A 23,664-nucleotide genomic window follows, 5' to 3' on the forward strand; every position below is an offset into this window, starting at 1 on the left:
ACAAGAAGGAAAGAGGGAGCCAGCCCAGCGTGCATGGTGGGGACCTGGGCCAGTGTGGCCCGACCCTGGGAAGGGGCCCAGAGTGAAGGGGGCAGAAAAGGCAGGAAGCCTGGCCTCGCAGTCCCTCCCGCTCTGAGGTTCTGGCCTCCCTGGAGCTGAGCTCCCCAGGGGTCACCATACTTGCAAACATTGGTACCTCCCATTCTTCTTGGGACTGCTGGTTCCAGCCTCTAGGTCTGTCCCTGTCAGGGCTGACATCCAGGAGAATGGGCTCCCCTTGGGGAGGAAACTCCAGAGCCTGCCCTGTGGGAAGCTGACCCTGACTCCTCACAGACCCAGCGGGGCTGCGTTTCCAACTGCACCGTGGGCCTTCCTGGCTCCACAGCTGGGCTTCAGGCGCTGTGCTGGCCCCAGGGTCCCCCGGCCTGGAGGGACTGAGTCCCATCCGGGGTGAGCAGACTTCAGGGATCCTGGGTCAACCAGAATTCCCTCCAACCCTCAGGAGTCGGGGCCCCCAGTAAATTACCAAATAACATCAGGGAAAATGCACTGAGGACTCACACTGAGCAACACGATGTGCCAAGTGACCAAATTCTTTAACTGGAGTACTTACTGCATTTATACAACATTCTCGACAATGCATTTTATACATAAGGAGACAGAGAGGGTGTGAATCACCTAAGGGTCTCAGGGGTGGTGAGCGCTGTAACTTGACCTTGAACCAGGGTCGACCTTGGAAAGGGATTCCAGCTGGAGCCCATCCTGTGACCTGCTCCCTGAGGTTTGAGGAAACCACTGGCTTTGTCTTAGGTAATTCCTCTTGCAATGACACTAAGTCATGCCTCAGTCAGGACAAACAGAGTGAGGATGTGGTCATCGGTGATCCTGACTCCTAACGGCAAGTCGATTTCGTCTCAGGAAATTGGTCTTTTAATATCATTAAGTCAGGCACCAGGGCAATTAAGAGTAAAAAAACATAAAATCCATCATACATACGAGTACTTTTTGTATTTTAAATAAGTAACTTTATGAACTATGATGGACGCATTGCACTGGTCCACGACAAACAGGACACTACATACATTCATTACAAAGAAGTGCTGTCATGGGTGGGGATGTGGTGACAAGAGCAGGGCCATTTTTCACAGGGAAGGAGGTCCTACAGCTCCCAGTACAGGGTGGGTAAGTTCACAGTGCTTCTCCCCACGACTAAACTCTCACCCCCCCACACACACAGGCAAATACATATGGATCCTAAAACGAGTATCTAAAGACATGTGCACACATCACCTGACCACACACACAGTTCCCATAATACCATCTTAATACTTCAGTTCTGTGAGCCTCTCAAGTTTCCCTCACTTGCGTTCCCATCATCTAACAGAAAGAAATCATAAACAATACTTCAAGCCTGATTCATTACAGTTCCTCTGGGAACTTATTTTCTATTACTGCAAGCGTCAGAAGAATACAAAATTCAGTTTCAGATGGAGTTTTGGCTCAGCAGCTTTCACGGCTAAAAGCTTCCACCAACTACACAAAATTACTGGCTCGACTTCTCTCATTCTGTGCTTTCTACGCCAGCTAAAATTCCTTTACATCTCATCACTTTGGATTTCAATCCACGGCCCGATACTGTGTTTTGTAGATAAAGTGTGATTGTTCTATAGGATGCTATCTATTGATGAGCATTTTATTCTCTAGACCTAAACAGTACAATTGACTTCCACCCTACAGCTTTTCCTGTAACTGGAGAACAATAATGAAGCTTACACTGACGTCACTCCCCAGGGAACTGCCGGACTCACAGCTTGTCCCATCACACTCTGACCTCCTCTAGTAAGTGTCTGTCCGGAAAAATCAGGCCCACACATGTGGATGTGACTCTGTAGGGTCAGCGCACCCACACTTCTCCATTCACTTACTCAGTAGTCACTACTTTTCTATTATTTGACCTACAAATTGCCCCCCTCCTACCCCTACACTGAGCATTTCAAAAGAATGACCTAAAAACTAAACTTTTTATCCCACAAACTCTAATCTCATTACTAGGAGCCATAAGGTTAGCCTATGAATGAATTAAAAAGGATTAGAACGAATGTATACGATAATCAGTTTAAATAAAAATACCCTTTTGTCTCATAAAAGTATAATTAACTTCGTATTAATCAAGTGGCATTAGTCTTTGTTACTATCATTTTTGCATTTACAGTGCCCTACATGGATACTAACAAGTAAATCACATTTAACATCCTCCTTACTATGCTTAGATTGCAGAAGATCATCATTACTCACTACAGAAACTGTCACCATGCTCAGCACCCACTCTACATGAGCTGGCGTAACACTTACTATCTTATCGGTGCTCCCCGCCTGTGAGGCTGCACCAGGACGATCATTGACAGCTGTGGAATCCAATGCCTACGGCACTGATCATGTACGAAATCTTAACCTTCCTCAAGGCTAAAACTCATTATCACAAACGTTATATAATACAATTAACACAGCTATCAAAAAACATATCTTCTGAATAAATACTACATCTTACAGCCTGTTAACCAGCCTTATCAGCTCATTCTTCCTGAATCAACTGAGTGACACTAGCCTTCACTTTTCCACTAACCTTCCTCTGTTAGTGCCTCCGCTTGCATCAGCAACTTGTCTTCTTCCCCCAGTACACACAGCCAGCCAAGTTCATCTTTCCTAAGGATGATTAGCCTCCAAAACTATGTCATCACAATGCTAACCTTGCTACAAATATCCTTAGACTTTCACACTTCACAAACGATCACATTCTATAGTTTAATAAAAAGATTAGTCAAAACCCTAATCATTTATTACCCACTGAGAAAATCAGACAAGATGATTAAATTCAGGACTTTCTTTCTTACTGTATGTACTACCTGGATCACTTCCACTTGTCACTGCACTAATTTTGATCCAGAATCTTACAGGTTCATTACATTCTCTAATAATTCAATATAAACTCAGGCAGCATTCATCTCTTAATCTGGCGTTTCCCTATGACTGACACGTGTAGGAGTATTTACGATAAGCAGACCCCTTTAGGACCTGCTCCTTTGGTTCCCAAGAGCATCACTGGAGTTTGCATTCCTGGACCCGGAGCACCTACAGTCATGCTGCTCACACTAGGCAGCTAGGGCACATCACACATTATAATATTCAAGCCCCTGGAAAGTGACACGGCATATCTGGCCTTATACCATCTTTGTGAGGAATGATCATGACGAGCCCCAACTGTCTGTGCGAAACAGACTTACAGCCGCTCCCCGCAGGGCCCTCCAGCAGCCACACACACCAGGAGCTGTGGGCATCCGTGCTCAGACAGCATGAGGTCCCAACGCTGCTCCGGCCCTGACAACCACCGTGCCTCATGTCATGGTCTGAACCACGCATCAGGCACGCCAGGCACGGGGTTCAGCGCTGGGACGAGGAGCCCCTCAGCTGGGGTGAAAAGCAGCGGGCTTGCTGGGGCGCTGTAAGGAACCCAGCGTCTGCTCTTGAAGAGCCAGTGCAGACTCGCAGGCTCCCCACCACGGCAGGGACACAGCAGGCTGAACGCTGCCTGGGGCTCCGGCCAGCTGGCAGGGGTGGCTCAGGCGGGCCCCCGGACTCCCCCAGGCTCCTGCTCCCGCCCTCCGCGTTCTGGTGCTGCTCCGCCCTCAGGCGGAGGCTTCCACTGCCGGTGAGCGTGCATACCGTGGGAGAAAGTGGCGCTGGCCTGGGAGTGGCCCTGCCTCTGAAAAGATGGCCGGCAGTCACAGCCAGCTAGTGTCCCCGTGCACACTCTGCAGGGGACAGCACCAGCACCAGCACCAGGGCAGGGCCTGCCATCCCCAGAACTCACTTTCCTATGCACACCTGACGGGGTGGGGCCAGCTCAGGGCTGCGGCCCCAATCTCTCTGGCCCCGACCCACCCTCTAGCCAAGGTGTGCACACTGGGGAAAAGGTAAAACCAGTGCAGAAGGGCCGCTGCAAGTCCTCAGGCCTCAGCCACATCCCAAACCAAAGCGGACACTGCCACCACACCCAGGAGAACCCCACTCCCACAGAGATCCTGCTCCAGCCCCACGGGACCCCGTGCCACCCCTGATAGGGCTGGAACAGTCACTGAGCAGAGGAGAAGCCCCTGCTTCAACCTGGAACTGGCTCCAGTCCATGTGACTCCAGCCCTGCCGCCCCACTGCAGTGGCTGCCAGCATGTCCCGGGGGAAGAGGGCACCCCAGGATCACTTCAGGTTCAGCTCTTCCTGACAAACCTGCTGGGCACAGAAGACTGCACAGGAGTGCTCTCACACAAGGACACCTTTAATTCTGGGACTGTAACTGTTTCACCTAATTTCACAGAGCTGTAGAAACTCAAAATGAGAAGACACAAGAACACGTGTTAAACGGAAATAACCATAATGAAAAGACATAGATAATTTACAAGACGAAGAGGTCAAAGCAGCAGTATTAAGAATGACAGCTGAACTGGGAAAACGAACAGATGAACACAGGAAGAACTGTAAAAACAGAACCAGAAAATAGAAAAAAGAACCAGTCGGAGCAGAAGTGTAGGGAATACAGAAGATCAGGCAATACAGATGATCCACCAGCAATGTGGAAGACAGAATGAAAAACACCCAATCAGAAAAGCAAGGAGAAAAAGCCCGTTACAGGAGTTTAAGGGGCTTCTGAGACAGCACCAAGCACACTAGCACTCACGTTACGGGGGTCCCTGAAGGGACAGAAAGGGTGAGCAACCCTTAGACAAAAGCGTGGCTGAAAACGTGCCTAATCTGAAAAATGGAAAGAGATGTCCAGGCGCAGGAATCACAGACAGTCCCTAACGGGATCAGCTCAAACAGCACCACATCAGTCACAGCATCAAAAGGGAAATTTAAAGAAGATGACAGAATTCTAAAGGCAGCGAGAAAAAGAAAAGCCTCACATAAAAGGAAATCCCTCATAAGCCTATCAGCTGTTTGTACTTCACATATTTTTAAACGTACATACGTGCACTGTTCAGTCTCTAAGAACGTTTAGAGCTTTAGCTTTTTAAACTTACAGAGTTATTAAAGGAATAAAGCAACCACAGAATAAGAATTAATTCAAAAGTATACATACACCCTGTTATTAACAGCAACACTAATTACGACTGCCAAGACATGAAAGCATCCAAATGCACATCAACAGGTGAATGGATAAAGACGACGCACCATAGATACGTAATGGAATGCACGTCACTCATAAGAAGGAAGGATATTTTGCTATTTGCGGCCTTTCATTCACTTTTTTTTTTCCACTTCAAAAACCAGAATTTTTTAACTGGCATAAACACTTCCATTGCATTAAAAACAACAAAATACCTAGAAATAAATCTAACCAAGGAAGTTTACCCATACTCTGAAAACTGTAAAACACTGATGGAGGAAACTGAAGATGATACAAAGAAATGGAAAGATATCTTGTGCTCTTGGACTGGAAGAATCAACATTACCAAAATGGCCCCACTACCCAAAGCAATCCACAAATCCAATGCAAACCCCATCAAATTACTCACATTTTTCACAGAACCGGAACAAACAATTCCAGAATTTATATAGAACTATAAAAGAACCCAAACTGCCAAAGTAATCTTTTGCCAGGTTTTTTTTCCCATTTCTTCTTTTTGTTTTCTTTTCTAATGATTTGATGACTAGTGAAGTTTGCTTAATCTTTGTTGTAAAGCTGGTTTGGTGGTGCTGACATCTTTTAGCTTTTGTTTATCTGTGAAGCTTTTGATTTCTCCATCAAGTCTGAACAAGAGCCTTGCTGGATAGAGTGTTCTTGGTTGTAAGATTCCCCTTTCATCACTTTAAATATATCGTGCCAGTCCCTTCTGGCCTATATATAGTTTGTTGAAAATCAGCTGATAACCTTACAGGAGTTCCCTTGTATGTTATTTGTTGCTTTTCTCTTGTTGATTTTAATATTTTCTCCTTATCTTTAATTTTTGTCAATTTGATTACTTATTCTATTCCTTGGTGTGTTCCTCTTTGGGCTGATCCTGTGTGCAACTCTGTGCTTTCTGCACTTGGGTGACTGTCTCCTTTCCCAAGCTGGGGAAGTTCTCGGTCATTATCTCTCCAAAAATTTTTTCAGGTCCTTTCTCTCTCTTCTCTTTCTGGGACCACTGTAATGCCAATGCTAGTGCACTCCATGGTGCCCCAGAGTTCTCTTAAAATATTCTAATATTTTTCATTCTTTTCTTTGTTTTGTTCTGCAGTAGTGATTTCCACTAATCTGTCTTCTAGCTCACTGATCCGTTCTGCTTCACTCTGTGACTCTGTGTATTCTTGATTCCTTCCAGTGTGTTATTCATTTCAGCGATTTTATTCTTCAACTCCATTTGGGTTTGTGTTTTCCAACTCTTTGCTAAAAACTTCGCTCTATGCACCTATACGCCTCTTGAGTTGCCTCAGCACCTTTGCCGTCATTACTTTAAACTCTTTCTCAGATAAACTGTCTAACTCATCACTTATTTCCTCTTCTGGGATCACCTTGTGCCTTGGCCTGGGAGATATTCCTCTGCCACCTCATTCTTTCTATCTGTATTTTTAGGTAGGTTAGTTATGTTTCTCAACCTTGAAGAAGTGGTCCCCTCTGGCAGACATCCTGTGTGTCCCAGCAGTACGCTCCTCTCTTGTCACCTGAGGGCCAGGGTCCAGCCGGTCCCAGTGTGGACTCTGGCCTGTGTTTGCGGGCTCCTTCCACAGGCTTTGGGATTGCTGTTTTCTTTTTTCTGGTAGCTGCTCCCTGGTGCATGAGGCTGCAGGTTTCCTGGCAGGAGAAGTCAGTGCCTGCCCACTGCTGGAGGAAGCTTGCTCCTGGGCCTCTGCTGGGTAGGGCCCTGTCTAGAGGTCTTTTTGGCTCAGGAAGTCTGCTGATGGGTGGGGCTGTGTTCACACCCAGGGTGCTATGTGGCCTGAGGCTTCCCAGCACTTAAGCCTACAGGCTGCTGGGTGGGCCTGGGTCTTGGTGCTGATGATCCAATCAAGATGGCAGCCTCCAGGAAACCTCATGTAAATGAACACTCCCCCAGTGTCAGCCACCAGCTGTTCTATCCCCGGGGTGAGCCGCACCCATGCCGCATGTCCCAAGGAGACCTTGCAAAACCAGCAGGCAGGTGTCACCCAGGTTCCCATGAAATCACTGCCTCTGCCCTTGAACGTGGCACATGCAACATTCTGCGTATGCTTCCCAGGAGAATGAAGTCTCTGTTTCCCCCAGTCCAGTGGGGCTCCTAGAGCTAAGCCCTGTTGGCTTTCAAAACCAGATGTCCTGTGGTCTCTTCTTCTTCCCAATGCCAGAACCCCAGGCTGGGGAGCCTCACATGGGGCTTAGAACCCTCACTCCTGTGGGAGGGCCTTTGTGACTTACTCTTCGGTCTGGGGAGTTATGGGGCCCAATTATATGCGAGCACACCCCTTCTACCGTCTTGCTGTCCTTCCCTCTTTATGTTTCCAGTTGAAGATCTTTCTTGCCAGGTTCCAGTCTTTATCTTATGGTCGTCTAGCAGTCAGCTGCAGTTCACTGCGGTTCACATGCCACTCATCTGTGGCAAGGTGAGCTCATGGAGGCCTATCAGCCATTTTTCAGCAGAGGCATTGCAGGCCAGAAGGAACAGGCATGAGATATTTCAAGAAATCAAAGGGAAAAACCTAGAACCTAGGCTACGCACTCAGCAAAGTTAATAGTCACAACTGAAAGAGAGTTAAAGTGCTTCTCAGATGAGCAAAAACTGGGTTCATCAATCCTAAACTGACCTTACAGAAAGTATTAAAAGGTCTTCTTTATCTGGAAAAGAAAGGCTGTAACAAGAAAGAAGAACTTATGGGAAGGGGGAAAATCCACTTTAAAGGCAAAAAAGGAGCAATGGCTGTGAATCAACTACTTAACTAAGCTACTGCAAAGACTGAAGGACAAAACCTGTAAAACCAACTGTAATTAAAACTTACAGGAGGCACATGAAGATGTAAAAAAGTAAAATCAAAAACAAAAAACGGAGCAGGGAGTAAAACAGTAGATCTTTTAAAACTTCTTAAATGACAATCACTTTAAGACAAACAGCTACTGTAACAGAGCAACATATATGAACTTCATGGTGACCGTAAACCAAAAACCTACATTAGATATGCAAAAACAAGTGAGAAAAACACTAACATAACAATGAAGAAAATCAACTAACCCTAAGGGAACAGTATAAAAGGACAGAGAAGTCATATAAAAACATGAAGCAAGGTGGCAGGATACAAGATTAACATACACAAATCAGTTGCATTTCTTTACACTAACAATGAAACAGCAGGAAAAGAAAGTAAAAAACAATCCCTTTTAAAATCGCATCCAGAACAATAAAATACTCAGGAATAAATCTGACCAAGCAGGTGAAAGCCTCATACATGGAGAACTATGAAACATTGATTAAAGAAACTAAAGTTGACTTAAAGAGATGAAAAGTTACTCCATGCTCTTGAATTGGAAGAATTGCTATTGTTTTAATGGCAATACTGCCTAGGGCAATCTACAGATTTCATGCAATCCTTATCAAGTTACCCAGGACATTTTTCACAGAACTAGAACAAATAACCCTAAAATTTATATGGAACCATGAAAGACCCAGAATTGCCAAAGCATTACTGAAGAAAAAGAATGAAGCTGGAGGAATAACCTTCCCAGACTTCAGACAATACTACAGAGCTACAGTAATCAAAACAGTGTGGCACTGGCATAAAAACACATCTCTGGATCAATGGAACAGAATAGAAAGCCCAGAAATAAACACACAGACCCGAGTCAATTGTCTTCAGCAAAGGAAGCAAGAATATACAATGGAGAAAAGACAGTCTCTTCAGCAAATGGTGTTGGGAAAACTGGACAGAGCGTATAAATCAATGAAGTTAGGACACTCCCTCACACCAGACACAAAAATATACTCACAATGGCTTCGAGACTGAAATATGAGACATGACACCATAACACTCTTAGAAGAGAACATAGGCAAAACATTCTCGGACATAAATTGTAGCAATGTATCCTTAGGTCAGCCTCGCAAGGCAAGGAAAAAAAGTACAAATAAACAAAAGGGACCTAATCAAACTTACACGTTTCTGTGCAGCAAAGTAAACCATAAAGGAAACGAAAGACAAACTATGAAATCAGAGAAAATATCTGCAATCAATGTGACCAAAAAGGACTTAATTTCCAAAATATACAAATAGCATATGCAACTCAACAACAACAACAAAGCAAATGATCCAAACCCCAAAACAGGCTGAAGACCTTAACAGTCATTTCGCCAAAGAAAACTACAAACGGCCAACAGGCACATGAAAAGATGCTCAACATTGCTAATTATTAAAGAAATTCACATAAAACTACAATGAGGTAGCACCTCACGCCAGTCAGAATGGCCATCATTAAAATGTCTACAAAAACAAATGCCAGAGACAATGGGCAGAAAAGGGAACCCTCCTACACTGTTGGTGGGGCTATAAATTGGTACGATGATTATTAAAAACAGTATGAGGGTTCCTTGAAAAACTAAAAGTGAAGGTACCATACGATCCAGCTATCCCACTCTCGGGCTTATCCAGAGAAAACACTAAATTAGAAAGATACATACATCAGAATGTTCAAGCAGCACTACTTACAAGAGCCATGACATGGAAGCAACCTAAATGTCCCTTGTTAGATAAATGGGTAAAAGAACAAGGGTTTTATATATACATACATGTATATGCACACACACAAACACACACTAGAATACAACTCAGCCATAAAAAAGAATGAAATGATGCCATTTGCAGCAACATGGATGGACTGAGAAATTATCATACTGAGTAAGCAGGTTACGGAAAGACAAATACCATACGGTACCACATGTGGACTCTAAAATATGCCACCAATGAACTTATTTACAAAATGATTACCAAGTGGAAAGCAGGAGAGGGGATACATTAGCAGTTTAGGGTGAGCAGATACTAACTACTATAGACATAAACTACTACATAGCAAGTAAATAAAAAAGTCCTACTGTATAGCACAGGAAAACTTTTTCAATATCCTGTAATAAGTCATAATAAAAAAGTATGAAAAGGAGTATATAGAGAACTGAAGGGCCATGCTGTATGTATTCAAACATAATATTACATGAATTAAGCCATTACATAAACATAATAGAGTAATAGTAGACTATACTGGAAAATGTAAGACTAGTCGAGATTCAAAACTAATTACGTAAATTATACCATTAACAGAAAAGCACAATGAGAAAATAATGATTAAGTAGGATAAATGTAAAAGAGTATTTAATAAAATTCATCAACTAGTCATGAAAACAACTCTTAGCAAAACTGTAAAAGAAAGCAACTTCCATGACAAAGTGAAAATAATCCAAACAGTATGGTTTGGGCTTGAAAACAGATACATGTATCAACGGGCCAGAATAAAGCTCATAAATAAACCCATGCAGATAGCATCAGTAATTTATGACAAGGGAGCCAAGAACACACAATGGGGAAAGGACAGTTTCTCCACTACATGCTGTGGGGAAACCTGGATAGCTACGCAGAAAAGAATGGAAATGGACTCCTACACCTTATTACCATACCCAAAAGTCAAATCAAAATGCATGAAAGACTTGAATGCAAGACCTGAAACCATAAAACTACTGTAACAAATCACAGGCAGTGAGCTTCCTGACAGCAATCTTGGTGGTGAGTTCTTGAATTTGACAACAAAATCAAAAGAAACGAAATTAAACATAAGCAGGTGGGATACATCAGGCTTAAATCTTCTGCACAGCAAAGGAAACCAACAGTAACATGAAAAGGGAACTTACTGAATGAGAGAAAAGAACTGCAAATAATGTAACTGTAAAGGGGCTGATTCACACAAAACAAAACAAAACAAAAAAAACTACAACTCAGTAACAATTTAAAAATCCCCAATCTGATTAAAACATGGAAAGGTCAGTATCACTAATCAGCGGGGAAACAGAAATCAGTGCCACAAGATATCACCTTACGTGGGTTAGAACAGCTACTATCAGAAACACAAGGCATGACAAGCGCAGGCAAGACACGGAGAAAAGGGAAACCTGTGACTGTTGGGAATGCAAATTAGTAGAGCCACAATGTAAAACAACAGAGAAGTTTCCCAAAATACTAAAAACAGGGCGATTATGTGATCCAGCAATTCCACTCATTTATCTGAAAGAAATCAAAACACTGATTTGAGACAGTATCTGCTTCCCCATCTTCACTGCAGCATCAGTTACAATCATCACGATACAGAAACAACTGAAGTGTCCACGGATGGATGAACAGACAAAGAAAATCGGGTATGTGTGTATATATCTAACAAAATAGTATTAAGTCATTAAAAAGAATGAAATCTTGCTATTTGCATCAACATGGACTGACCCTGTGGACATTAATGCTAAATGAAATAAATCAGACAGAGATGAACATGCCTGATTTCACTTACAAGTAGAAACTAAGTAAGACAAAATCAAGAACAAGCTCACAGAGAACACACTGGTGGTCGTCAGCTGTGGGGAGGAGAGGGGCAATACTGGTGAATTGGGGTCAAAGGATACCAATTTTCATTTACAAAATAAAATGGGGTCACAACACACACAGCACGGTGACCACCGGTAATATCATCATATAAAACATCCGATATTACTAACGGAATAGAATCTTATCACACAAAAAAAGTACAAATATATATGACGATGGAAGTTAACTAAACTTCCTGTGGTAATCATTTCACAATATATACAAATATCAAGTCATTTTGTTGTATGCCAGAACCTAATATAAAGTTATGTCTATTACATCTCAATGAAAACAAAAGCACTATGCACTTTCTAAGAGAATGTATTTGGGATAATGCATACATTTAACAACATTAGTAATAATAATAATGAAGGTAACCCTAGGCACTTCCTTTGGTGATCATTGTGCTAATTCACATTATCTCACTTACAAGACAAACATAACACGATCTGTATCGTAGGTATTTTATAGACAATGAAACTGTGGCTTGGAGAACTTAAACAATTTTCCCAAGACAGCAAGTAGCAGAGCCAGCCAGGATTCAGACCTGCCTTTCAATTAGCTAAAACTTGGGACCAGAACAAAAGTGCACAGGCAGATTTGCATCCTACTAGACTACATCTCACTACTTAATCACTTCTGATTCCGGCCACTTCAACTCTCTGAACTTCAATTCTCATTTACGCATAAAATGTAGGATATGAAACCCGCATCGCCTATCGTGGACAGTTGTACTGAGAAAGAATGGGGCTGACGTTGCTTTGAAAACTGCAGTAAGATAAATACAAGGAAGGTGGGCAGTGGTCCTAGTGCAGTAGCTGCCGCAGTAAAAGCATTAGCACAGGTTAGTCTTGGTCTCTCTCTACACAAGGTAACAATGGGACACTCCACTGTTTGTAGGCATCTTCCCACTAAATAAAAACACGTAAATGAAGCTGAAAAGAGTGCAGCACATCCAGAATCAGCTCATTAACAGTGTTGAGGTTTGATGTGTGTGTCTGTTTTGTTTTGCTACACAGAGGAGGGCTGCTATTACTAACTTGGCAACTGTCTAATTGTGGTTCTGTGAGAAAAACATATTGTGGGCCCTATTCCTGCCGTTTCCCGAGTGGGAGAGGAAGGTGGGGGTGGCAGGGATGGGCTTACTCTACGGCATAGTAACATATGTCCACAGTAACACCCATTCTGATGAGACGGTGCAAACCCTTCAGGATAAGCAACGCTGGAATGAGGAGAAGGCATCCTGCACCAGGCATTCATCTTCATGGACTCCACATGCCCAATTTCAGGAATCACACACTCAGCTGTCCAAGAAAATCCAAACAGCACAAGACAGGAACATAAAAGGACAAGTTCTTGCCTTTTGTTCAAACACAAAAGTGACAATTGCATTCCACTTTACAGAAACCTGCAACTGTGCAGGCAGGTCCTGCAGGCGGTTGCAATTACCCAGGTCACTTCAGCTGTCGTTACTCCTCTCCCTGAGGTAGAAGATCTCTAATAAAGACTCCCATCTTTACTTCTTCACCAACAGCAATTCCACTGACAGGACTGTCCACCTTCTTTGGAAGGAAACAGACTGAAAACTGGCTTTTTACTAGACACAACTGCGAAGTAAAGTGCAGAGGAAGGAAATAGAAAAATGAATCTAACGTGAGTGAGCATGATGAGGCCAGTAATATTTAGAATCCAGACTGGGAGAAACACAATCTGAGCACCATGAACCAAAAAGAAAACAAAAGGAGAGCCCACAACTTCCTGAAGCTGATCATCTAAGTGAACTGATGATGGAACAGAAAAGAACAAACCTGACTCCCTATCAGATCTGTTCCTTTGACTTTAACCCTGTGCTGTTTCCTAGGCTCAGTCTGTCTGGCTCTGCATCTTTTGAGAAACAATGTTGCCAACAGCCTGACATGTACAGGAGAGCCTATTCTCAAGACTCTGACACTTAAGGATATTAACACATTTCCATTCACATGAAGATAACAAGTTGCAGAATAGAAAATAACACTTATTTTGTTGGAGGTTTACAGGGACACCATGATCTGACCCACACGGACAGCTGCAAAAACACAGGATTCCAAGAACAAAGAATTCCTACACCAAGAAGTTTGCAACAACCAAGCACTCCCTTTCCTCTTTTTAGTATAAAAGGAGCCTGAATTCTGACTTGGAGAACACCGTTCTCCGGGACATCAGTTGGCCATCTTCTGCGTCCGTCACCCCAGCTTTCTGAATAAAGTTGCTATTTCTGGCTCTGACACCTTGTCTCCTGATTTACAGGCCTGTCATGCAGAGAGCAGAATGAGTTTGGACTCATAACAATAAGCTATAATTAATGTGCAGATACTGAAAGCTTTCTCTGCAACCAGAACCAGATGCCAGTTTTCACCCCTTCTAGTCAATACTATACTGAAGACACTGTCCGGACAATAATGCAATAATGACAACAAAATAGGAGGCGTAGAGATCAAATGTTAAGCAAGAAAACTCTTATTCTGTGTGCAAGGCATTATTACATGCATGGAAAATCCACCATAATCCAATGACATTTACAATTACTAACTGAATTAAGGCATGGTTACTGGATCAACTGGAATATTCTGTACGAGCAAGAAAGAAACAAAATAAAATTCACCTGCAACAGCAGACCAGGAAACGAGTAGTCACAGGAGAAAAGAACCAATAAAAAATTAACTTACACAAAATTAAAAAAAAATTCTTCAGGCCTTGTGGGGCCTCGCCTGCCCACCCCCCGCAGGGGCCGTGAGGCCTCCCCAGCCAGGCTGGGCCCAGCCAGGGCTGCGGGGCGCTGTGCACAGGCCGGGAGGGGCCCAACATCGGCCTCCCTGTGCAGCTGGCGCTCGCACCACGCTGGCCCTGGTCAGCAGGCATCCAGTGCCTGAGCCCAGGGGCTCTAGATAACAGAGATTTTAAAAATAAGTCTTCAAATCAATGTAAAAAGATACTAAGAACCAACAGGAAAGTGAGCAGACAATATAAAGAAAAGTAGGCCCTGGACGATGACAGGCCTTCTCAAAGGCAACTCCCCTGATGCAGGTCCAGGTGAGAGGATCCCAGCAGGGCTCAGGACAGGAGGCCAGGAGGCAGGATCACCAGGGAGGGGACAGCACCCTCTGCTGGAGGAAGGTCCAGGGTCTAGGATTTCCAGAGGGGGCTCCAGGTCTCCTGCCTCAGCCTTGGCCCCCACTGCATCACCAAGCACAGCCCCATGTCACCAACCCCAAGCTGGGGAGGATTCTGATTGGCCAGGTCAGAGAAAGTCATATAAAATGTGACTATCACACAAGAGACAGGACTCGACTGTCAGCACAGCACTTCTAAAGAAGAAAGCTTAATTTCACCCTCCAACCAGGCAAGAGGTTACAAAATGCTCAAAAGAACAAGTATCAGACTCACATATTCATCGACTGGGTCAACAACGGTGGGAGAAAAAATGATCCTGTGTTGCTGAGCTGGCCCATCAGCGTGACCCCAGGGCATGGACAGGCTGTTGGTTGTCTCCCCATAGATTCAGATTCCTCGATCCACTGCATGGTCCTAAATAAATCACAACAAGAGTTAGTGGCCTGTCTGGGAGCAGGTGGATGTGGGGGCAGAAGGAGGGGTATAAAAGAACTGTAACCAGGTCAGAGGAACTGTCCCTAGGGGCTGCAGCACTCTGGGGTGTTTCCTCCCCTGTGATGAAATCTGCATCTCCTACCTTTCTCACGTGGACCCGTGAACAGTAGAAAGTGCTCCGTTCAGCGCTACGGTTACGTGCTGAGCTTTTTGGGACACAGTCTAGGTTGGAACCAAACTGTACAGACTTGGAGAGAAAGGGATTTTAACTACTCTAACCACTTCCTGTTGAATGAAACAGAGAGCCCGAGCCTTCAGATTTCAAAAGTGCCCAGTTGTTCAGAAAACCCACCACAGGGCAGGAGAAGGAAAGAAACCTCCTTAACTCAGGTCCCAGATGAGAAAATTGCCCTGTGACACTCAGCCCAGAGGGCCTTCAGCCTGAATGTGAATGTGAGGAACCAGGGCAGAAGTGGGCGCCAGGCCTCCTCTCCCCTGCGCAAGGTGGAGGCAGCTCTCAGCATCCCTTCCTCACCACCCACCTGTCCAGCCTTCCTCACTGAGTCACAAGGGAAATGGGTGGAAAGGATTTCAGCCTCATGTGTTTGGCCCTGGGCAAGGCTGTGATTCCCCTCTCAGGCCCAGTAGAGGGCAGTGATGTTCCCGGAAAAGGATGTGTCTGGAATCACAATCTAGAGGGGAGGACAGGCCGCATTCTGCCTGAGGACAACCCAAATGCTTACCCAATGTTTTATTAGCCAGCGTAACAACGTTTATAGTAAAGGGCTGAGCCCAGACACACCAGAAGCCAACCTCTATGCTACCTCGTCTCATCTGCCCAGGCCACAGCATTAGATGCAATTTACCCTCAGAAATTCCCTCTCCACTAAATGTGAGTTCACACTTGACCCTTAGCGAACTCAACAACCTTCCGTTTAGGTTCCTTAGGAAGGTTTGCAAATACAACATCCAGAGCTTGTTATACTGACCCCAAAGCACCCCAAACGTTAGACACACATGAGATACACTTTTCGGGTGAGATTTTCTATTAAAGTAGAGAGCTGCTCCATGCTATGGATAAGGGCAGTGCTGTCTGAACATGTCCTGCCACACACGAGAATGCAAATCAACACTGGGACAGGCTCCTCATGTGTGTATCTTTGCTAATGCTCCTTCCTCCTTTTTGTAAAGTCTTGTAAGTTTACTCTCCCTCAGGGGTTCCAGTACTCTCCCTACTCAAATTTATAATTTCTGATCTCTAAATTATTAATCTACTTAGAAAACAGAATGGTACTGAGATAGGCTGGCAATCTGTTAAGAGCTAATGAAGGCAAACCTTCAGGTAAATTCCCAACCAAAACATGTGTTATAATAAAAGCCAAACTGACAAGGTTTACCAAAGATGTCCATCTACTACTGGGACATTTTAACTCATATAACTGACACATTTTCCCAAAATTCGTTTGTGCTTACTAACTCTGCAGTTAACACCCCGAAGATTTAATTCATCAAAAGCAATCACTTAAGCAATGCACATGGGTATGTCTGTGCCCTGCGTTCTCACAGGCTGCCAAGCATGATACGGACATGAGACTAAGTCACCAGGAAATGAGTATGCATGTGACCCAGGGCCACACCAACTCATCTACTGTCCTGCGTCAGCAACTACAGCAGGAGGGGCTGTAAAACCTACAAAATTCTTCTGCCAGCTCTGAGATGACAACAGTACTTACAGGTTCCGGGGGCCTCATGCCAGCCAGGGGAGCGCACACAGTGCGGTGCTTCTGCACTGGCCCGGGCCGGGGTCCAGAGAATGTCCTGGCTGTCTGGCATTGGACTGTACACTCGGGCACTTCTAGCCAGTCCTCTCACCACTGAGGAAAGAAAAGCCAACACATATTTCTTATGTCTATTTATACATGTTGAGCTTTTGTCATTACTTTTCCCGAACTTCCAGTCTGTAGTAGGATAAATACTGCCCTCCTTAAACTTTGAATTATCTACACACAAAAGCAGATGAAAACTCTCCAAACCCACATTTAGTCAAACTTAGCCTACTAGGGCCTTGGTCTCTACAGAAGCCAAGTTGGTGCCAATAAAAACAAAGGAGTAAAAGTAGTACCACTGGGTTGGCCACAAAGGACGAGGAACAAGGGCAGAAATCAGAAGAGCAGCTTCAGTTTTCCAGCACAGGTCAGGAGACAGACAAGAGGATTCTACCATCTCTGCCTCTAAACAAGAACCGACAACACGGAGGACGCCCATCTAATCTGGGCAGCTAGGTTAGCTGGTTTCAATCAATCATTTCTTGTCATTCAACAAATAGATACTGAGTGCCTTCTGTGATTCAGAGCAAAGGCAAATGTAGAGAGAAATCTAAGATACACTCAGTTCTCAATTAAACACCCCGATAGGAACTTAGAAAAACATGTAAGTTAAGTCCATGTATTAACTCCAAACTCCAGTTCAGCAATACCATCATTTTCCTAGACCACTAATCTTTTGCCAAAAGAAGTCACCCATACTTGCTTTCTTTTAGATAGCAGAACCTATTATTATTAAGCCAAAAAAAGATTTAGAGGTACGCACCAAAGCCTTCAAACAATACTACAAAGAACTGTAAAACCACTGTAAACTGGATTCTCAAGATGTTAACAGCAGATGAGAGGACAGATTTTCAATGTCAAAAAGCACTTCACCGGAAAGGACAAAAGCCACATGATCATCTCAATCGATGCAGAAAAAGCATTTGATAAAATTCAACACCCCTATATGATAAAAACGCTCAGCAAAGTGGGTACAGAGGGAACAGATCTCAACATCACAACAGCTGTATATGACAAACCTACAGCCAGCATAGTAGTCAATGGTGAAAAACTCAAAAGCTTCCCACTAAAATCTGGGACAAGACGAGGCTGCCCACTATCCCCACTCCTATTCAACACAGTCCTGGAAGCCTAGCCACAGCAGTCAGGCAAGAGAGAGAAATAAAAGGGGTCCAAAATCAGACAAGAAGAGGTAAGTGTCACTATATGCAGATGACATGATACTATGTATAGAAAACCCTAAAAGGTCCACACAAAAACTACTAGAAATAATCAAAGAATTCAGCAAGGTAGCAGGTTACAAGATTAATGTTCAAAACCAGTTGCATTTCTTTACACTAATGATTAATCAACAGAAAAAGAAAGTAAAGAATCAATCCCCTTTAAAATAGCAACCAAAGTAATAAAATACCTAGGAATGAATCTAACCAAGGAGGTGAAAGACTTACAAACGGAAAACTATAAGACACTGATTAAGGAAATTAAAGAACACTTAAAAAAATGGAAAGATATCCCACGCTCCTGGATTGGAAGAATCAATATTGTTAAAATGGTCATACTCCCCAAGGCAATCTACAGATTTAATGCAATCCCTATCAAATGACCCAGGACATATTTCACAGAACTAGAACAAATCATAGTAAGATTCATATGGAACCACAAAAGACCTAGAATTGCCAAAGCATTACTGAAGAGAAAGAACGAGGCTGGAGGAATAACTCTCCCAGACTTCAGACAATACTATAGAGCTACAGTCATCAAGACAGCATGGTATTGTACAAAAACAGACATCTAGACCGATGGAACAGAATAGAGAGCCCAGAAATGAACCCACAAACTTTTGGTCAACTAATCTTCGACAAAGGAGTCAAGAATACACAATGGAGTAAATACAGTCTCTTCAGCAAATGGTGTTGGGAAAACTGGACAGCAGCATGTAAAGCAATGAAGCTAGAGCACTCCCTTACGCCATACACAAAAATAAACTCAAAATGGATCAAAGACTTAAACATAAAACAAGATATAATAAACATCCTAGAAGAAAATATAGGCAAAACATTATCTGACATACATCTCAAAAATGTTCTCCTAGGGCAGTCAACCCAAGCAACAGAAATAAAAGCAAGAATAAACAAATGGGACCTAATTAAACTTAGAAGCTTCTGTACAGCAAAGGAAACCAAAGTAAAGGAAACCAAGTAAAACAAAAAGACAACCTACAGAATGGGAGAAAATTTTTGCAAATGAAACCAACAAAGGATTGATCTCCAGAATATATAAGCAGCTCATACAACTCAGTAAGAAACAAACAACCCAATCCAAAAACGGGCAGAAGACCTAAACAAGCAATTCTCCAAGGAAGACATACAAAGGATCAATAGGCACATGAAAAAATGCTCAATATCACTAATTATCAGAGAAATGCAAATCAAAACTACAATGAGGTTATCACCTCACACCAGTCAGAATGGCCATCATATAGAAGTCCACAAATGACAAATGCTGGAGAGGCTGTGGAGAAAAAGGAACCCTCCTACACTGCTGGTGGGAATGCAGTTTGGTGCAGCCACTGTGGAAAACAGGATGGAGATTCCTCAAAAGACTAGGAATAGACTTACCATAGGACCCAGGTATCCTGCTCCTGGGCATATATCCAGAAGGGCATATATCCTACTTCAAAAAGACACCTGCATCCCAATGTTCATAGCAGCACTATTTACAATAGCCAAGACATGGAAACAGCCTAAATGTCCATCAACAGATGACTGGATAAAGAAGAAGTGGTATATTTATACAATGGAATACTATTCAGCCATAAAAACTGACAACATAACACCATTTGCAGCAACATGGATGTTCCTGGAGAATGTCATTCTAGGTGAAGTAAGCCAGACAAAGAAAGAAAAATACCATATGAGATCGCTCATAATATGTGGAATCTTAAAAAAAAACAAAAACAAAAACATAAATACAAAACAGACTGATGAATATAGAATACAAACTTGTGGTTGCCAAGGGGGAGGAGGATGGGGAGGGATACACTAGGAGTTCAAAATTTGTAGATACTGACAGGCATATGCAGAATAGATAAACAAGATTATACTGTATAGCACAGGGAAATACATACAAGATCTCGTGGTAGCTCACAGTGAAAAAAATGTGACAACGAATATACATATGTTCATGTATAACTGAAAAATCGTATTCTACACTGGAATTTGACACATTGTAAAATTACTATAACTCAATAAAAAATGTTTTAAAAAAAAAAGCACCTCGCCGGCAGAGAAATAAGCTATCAAGTAACATGATGAACAGACTTCAACAACTGACACTGAAAGCCAATGACGAAGCACTGCTTCACACAGATTCACAAGCACAAAGCAAAGCTCATGAATTTCTGTCAGTGACAAAGTATACTGATAACTGTATACACGTTTATAAACCCTGAAGTTACCATTTCAGAAAAATGACATTATACATTTTTTATCTCATTCACTAAAATATTAACAGTTGGTAGAGGTTGGGAGGTAAACTATGGGTAACTGTTCCATTTTTATCCCATCATTCTGAATTTCCCAAATTGTCTTTATACTTTAAACTTTGTACTATACTAAACAAGCAAAATGCATCATGAAAAAGATAAATTTTTCTGCTTTCTTACTTCCATGTCCTTCCAGTGTCTAGTGTCCGCCCTCCATCGCCCTCAGGATAAACAGGAACCACTGTAACAAGTATGAGGTATCTGGCTGCAGATTCCTAAGAATGGCATTATTGGTATTCCCAGGGATAGGCACCTCAACATTTTAATAAAATGTAAAGTACTTGATTTGAAAACCTTGTACAAGAAATTATACTTTGAACAATAGAACACCCAAAATATTAACTCAAGACCAAGTCAAGAAGTAGGGTCTGCAATATTGGGACCTAAGGATGTGCCCCCATACGAACTGTTGTAACAGTTGATGAACACTTGTCTGCACACACCCTCGCTCCTTCTTGAAGTCTCTGGAATGATTCGATCCCCGACCCCAAACCCTCAAAAGCCCCCATCACCCAGGCTCTGAGGCACCAACCTACTACCCTCCATCAGGTTCTACTGAAGGGACATGAACTCCTTCAGCGCTGTGGTGAGTTGGCTAACTCTTGATCTCCACTTTGCAATCCACAGCTGAAACTAACATACACTCTTCCCCACAGGAAATAATGACCAGTTCCTCCGGACCACCAGCTGCTGGTGCATAGAGGAGCTTGTACTGACCAGGATTTCCCTCTGCGTGGTCCCAGCGAAGGTGCAAAGTGCTGGTGGAAGGGTCATACACTGACGTTCCTCACGGTATTCAAAGGATCTGAAATGCACAGGAAGCACATCATGTGTGATCCTAACAACCCAGCACACGTGAAGCCCAGGTTTACTGAGGGGTCCCGGGAACCCCAGAACACAGCAGGACCCCTGTAGTGGGCCCCCAACAAATGTCTGCTAAAGTAGTGAATAAAGGAAAAAATGTCTGTGATCACCTGGGTCATGCCTCATCCCTCCACAAGGTATTGTGGCCCCAGAGCACAGTTTGTTTCTTGGTGTTATCCTGGAACACAAGACCAGAGACACGTAACTCCAGGAAGGATACTGAAAAGAATTAAGATCCTGGGGAAGGTATAGCCTCAGGGGTGGAGTGTATGCTTAGTGTGCACAAGGTCCTGGGTTCAATCCCCAGTACCTCCATTACAAAACAAATAAATAAAACCTAATTGCCCCCCACCCCCAAAACAGACAAAACCCGAAAACAATGAAGGTCATTATTAACATGCATTTTAAAAGATTAGCAAAACTATGTCACCCCAGTGTTTCTAGTGGAAGTTGTGATTCCATCCCCGCAACAGTTACTAAAAATGCCACAGGAGTCCGGGGTCACTTACTGGTCTCGCCTCTTCCCGACATCTGACCTCCTTTCCCATCAGGACACAGGGAGGACACGGTGATGGCGTAAGGAGCACCTGGCTTCAGCTTCTGCAGGACCACACGGTTCTGTCGACCACCTATCCTGGTCTGGAGTCAAACAGGGATAAGTGTCACTTCTGCTCTCTCCAGCTCACTCATCTGTTAGAAAAAGCTCTTTCTACAGGGGAGCTGTTTGGACCTTTGTCAAGATTTGGAAACACATTCCGTCATGAAAGTTTAAAATATATCTTACGGTATCATTTTAAATGTAAATTATGCACCTTAAATCATAAAAAGGATTCTAAGCCTTAAACAGGTAATCTTAAAAAGATATTTCAACTCGCAAGTGGCCAGCACTGGGAAATTCCATCCAGAACACGCCTCACAGATATCTTTCTCCAAAAGGCATTAATCCTAAGTGAGCTGCCAAAGAACCTGAAGATAGAAAAGAACTGCACAATAGTAGAGGCCACTCAGGATTATTCTCACCTTTCTACAGATGGTTTTTACTTGCTTTAGAAGCACATTAAAATGATTCACCAAAAGGTCCCCACTTCCAAATCTGCCCCCTGACCAGCAGTAGCTGTGCAGACTGTGTGACAGTTCCCCCTGCCAGGCCGCACTCAGGCGGGGCTTCCCAGTCCTCTCCCTGACTCCAGCCTGCTGGTATGAAGCACCGTCAAGATCCTCCGGTTACGGAGTTTGAAGGTTTTTTTCAGTTCACTGCTTAAGGCCATCCTGTTGGCCATCCTTAAGGCTATCCTGTTGAAAGTAAATTTAGATGCTTTGTTAACAGTCTACTGAATTCAGATGTTTATGCCACACTAATTACAACCGTGTGAAAACAGCAGGCTGCCCGCGGTGAGGGCACATGAGGAAGGCTGGATGCACTAGCACAGTCCAGAGGTTTCCCACTGAACACCGTCCACTAGAGCAGCCTGAGTTTCAGAGAAAACCTCAGTGAATCACCAAAGTCATCCTCACGATGAGCCAGTTGAGCTACAGCAGCTAAGTTGGACAAATTTGGGAGTTTGAGATTTACAAATGTTAAAAATAGGTAAAAAACAAATTTCTTCATATAGCACAGGCCACTATATTCACTATCTTATAGTAACCTTTAATGAAAAAGAATATGAAAGTGAACATATGTATATATATGCATGACTGGGTGTTATGCTATTCAGCATAAATTGACACACTGTAACTGACTATACTTCAATTAAAAAAACCACACTAAAAAAATGGGGAGGGTATAGGTTAGTGGTAAAGTGCATGCCTGGCATGCACAAGGTCCTGGGTTCAATTCCCAGTACCTCTGTTTAAAAAAATAAACAAGTAAATAAACCCAAAATTACCTCCCATTAAAAAAACACTAAAAAAAATTAGTATGTGAGGTTATGAGAGCAAAATGTAGACATATTTGTTACTTAACAAATCTGAGACCACCCAGTTTGTAGAACCAGCCTTACAAGGAAGCAGAAGGGTGTGTGCCTACTTCTCCCATCCAACTCTCCAAAATCATTCCACCACCAGGGAGCCATCACTTTGATTATTTCTTGGATTAGCATTACAATGCAACTATGCCGAAGAATAACAAATCTTAAGGGATTATCAGCTAACATGCTACATGGGGTAAGTTTATGAGATGCCCTTTAATTATGTTAAACAGCTCAGAGACAGTAAGAGGGACTCAGGACAGCAGCT

The 23,664-nt window shown here is 43.3% G+C and overlaps 1 protein-coding gene across 6 annotated transcripts in view; it reads right to left on the reverse strand.

The window, feature by feature from the left end:
* LOC140688710 (transport and Golgi organization protein 1 homolog) overlaps positions 1-23,664 on the reverse strand; it is a 104,955-nt gene that overhangs the window by 22,269 nt on the left and 59,022 nt on the right. For 3 of the 6 annotated variants that reach the window (XM_072948437.1, XM_072948432.1, XM_072948434.1), the window contains 5 exons: positions 21,939-22,068; positions 21,540-21,607; positions 21,283-21,370; positions 16,929-17,069; positions 15,034-15,174 (listed from right to left, as the gene is read on the reverse strand). In XM_072948437.1, the coding sequence (XP_072804538.1) occupies positions 15,034-15,117 (84 nt within the window). In that variant the 5' untranslated portion in view covers positions 15,118-15,174; positions 16,929-17,069; positions 21,283-21,370; positions 21,540-21,607; positions 21,939-22,068. Of the gene's footprint in view, positions 1-15,033; positions 15,175-16,928; positions 17,070-20,685; positions 20,747-21,282; positions 21,371-21,539; positions 21,608-21,938; positions 22,069-23,664 lie in introns of all 6 variants that reach the window. The other 3 variants (XM_072948433.1, XM_072948436.1, XM_072948435.1) reach the window with 3 other exon arrangements.

Source organism: Vicugna pacos, chromosome 23 (assembly GCF_048564905.1).
Source record: "Vicugna pacos chromosome 23, VicPac4, whole genome shotgun sequence".
Classification (NCBI taxonomy): domain Eukaryota; kingdom Metazoa; phylum Chordata; class Mammalia; order Artiodactyla; family Camelidae; genus Vicugna; species Vicugna pacos.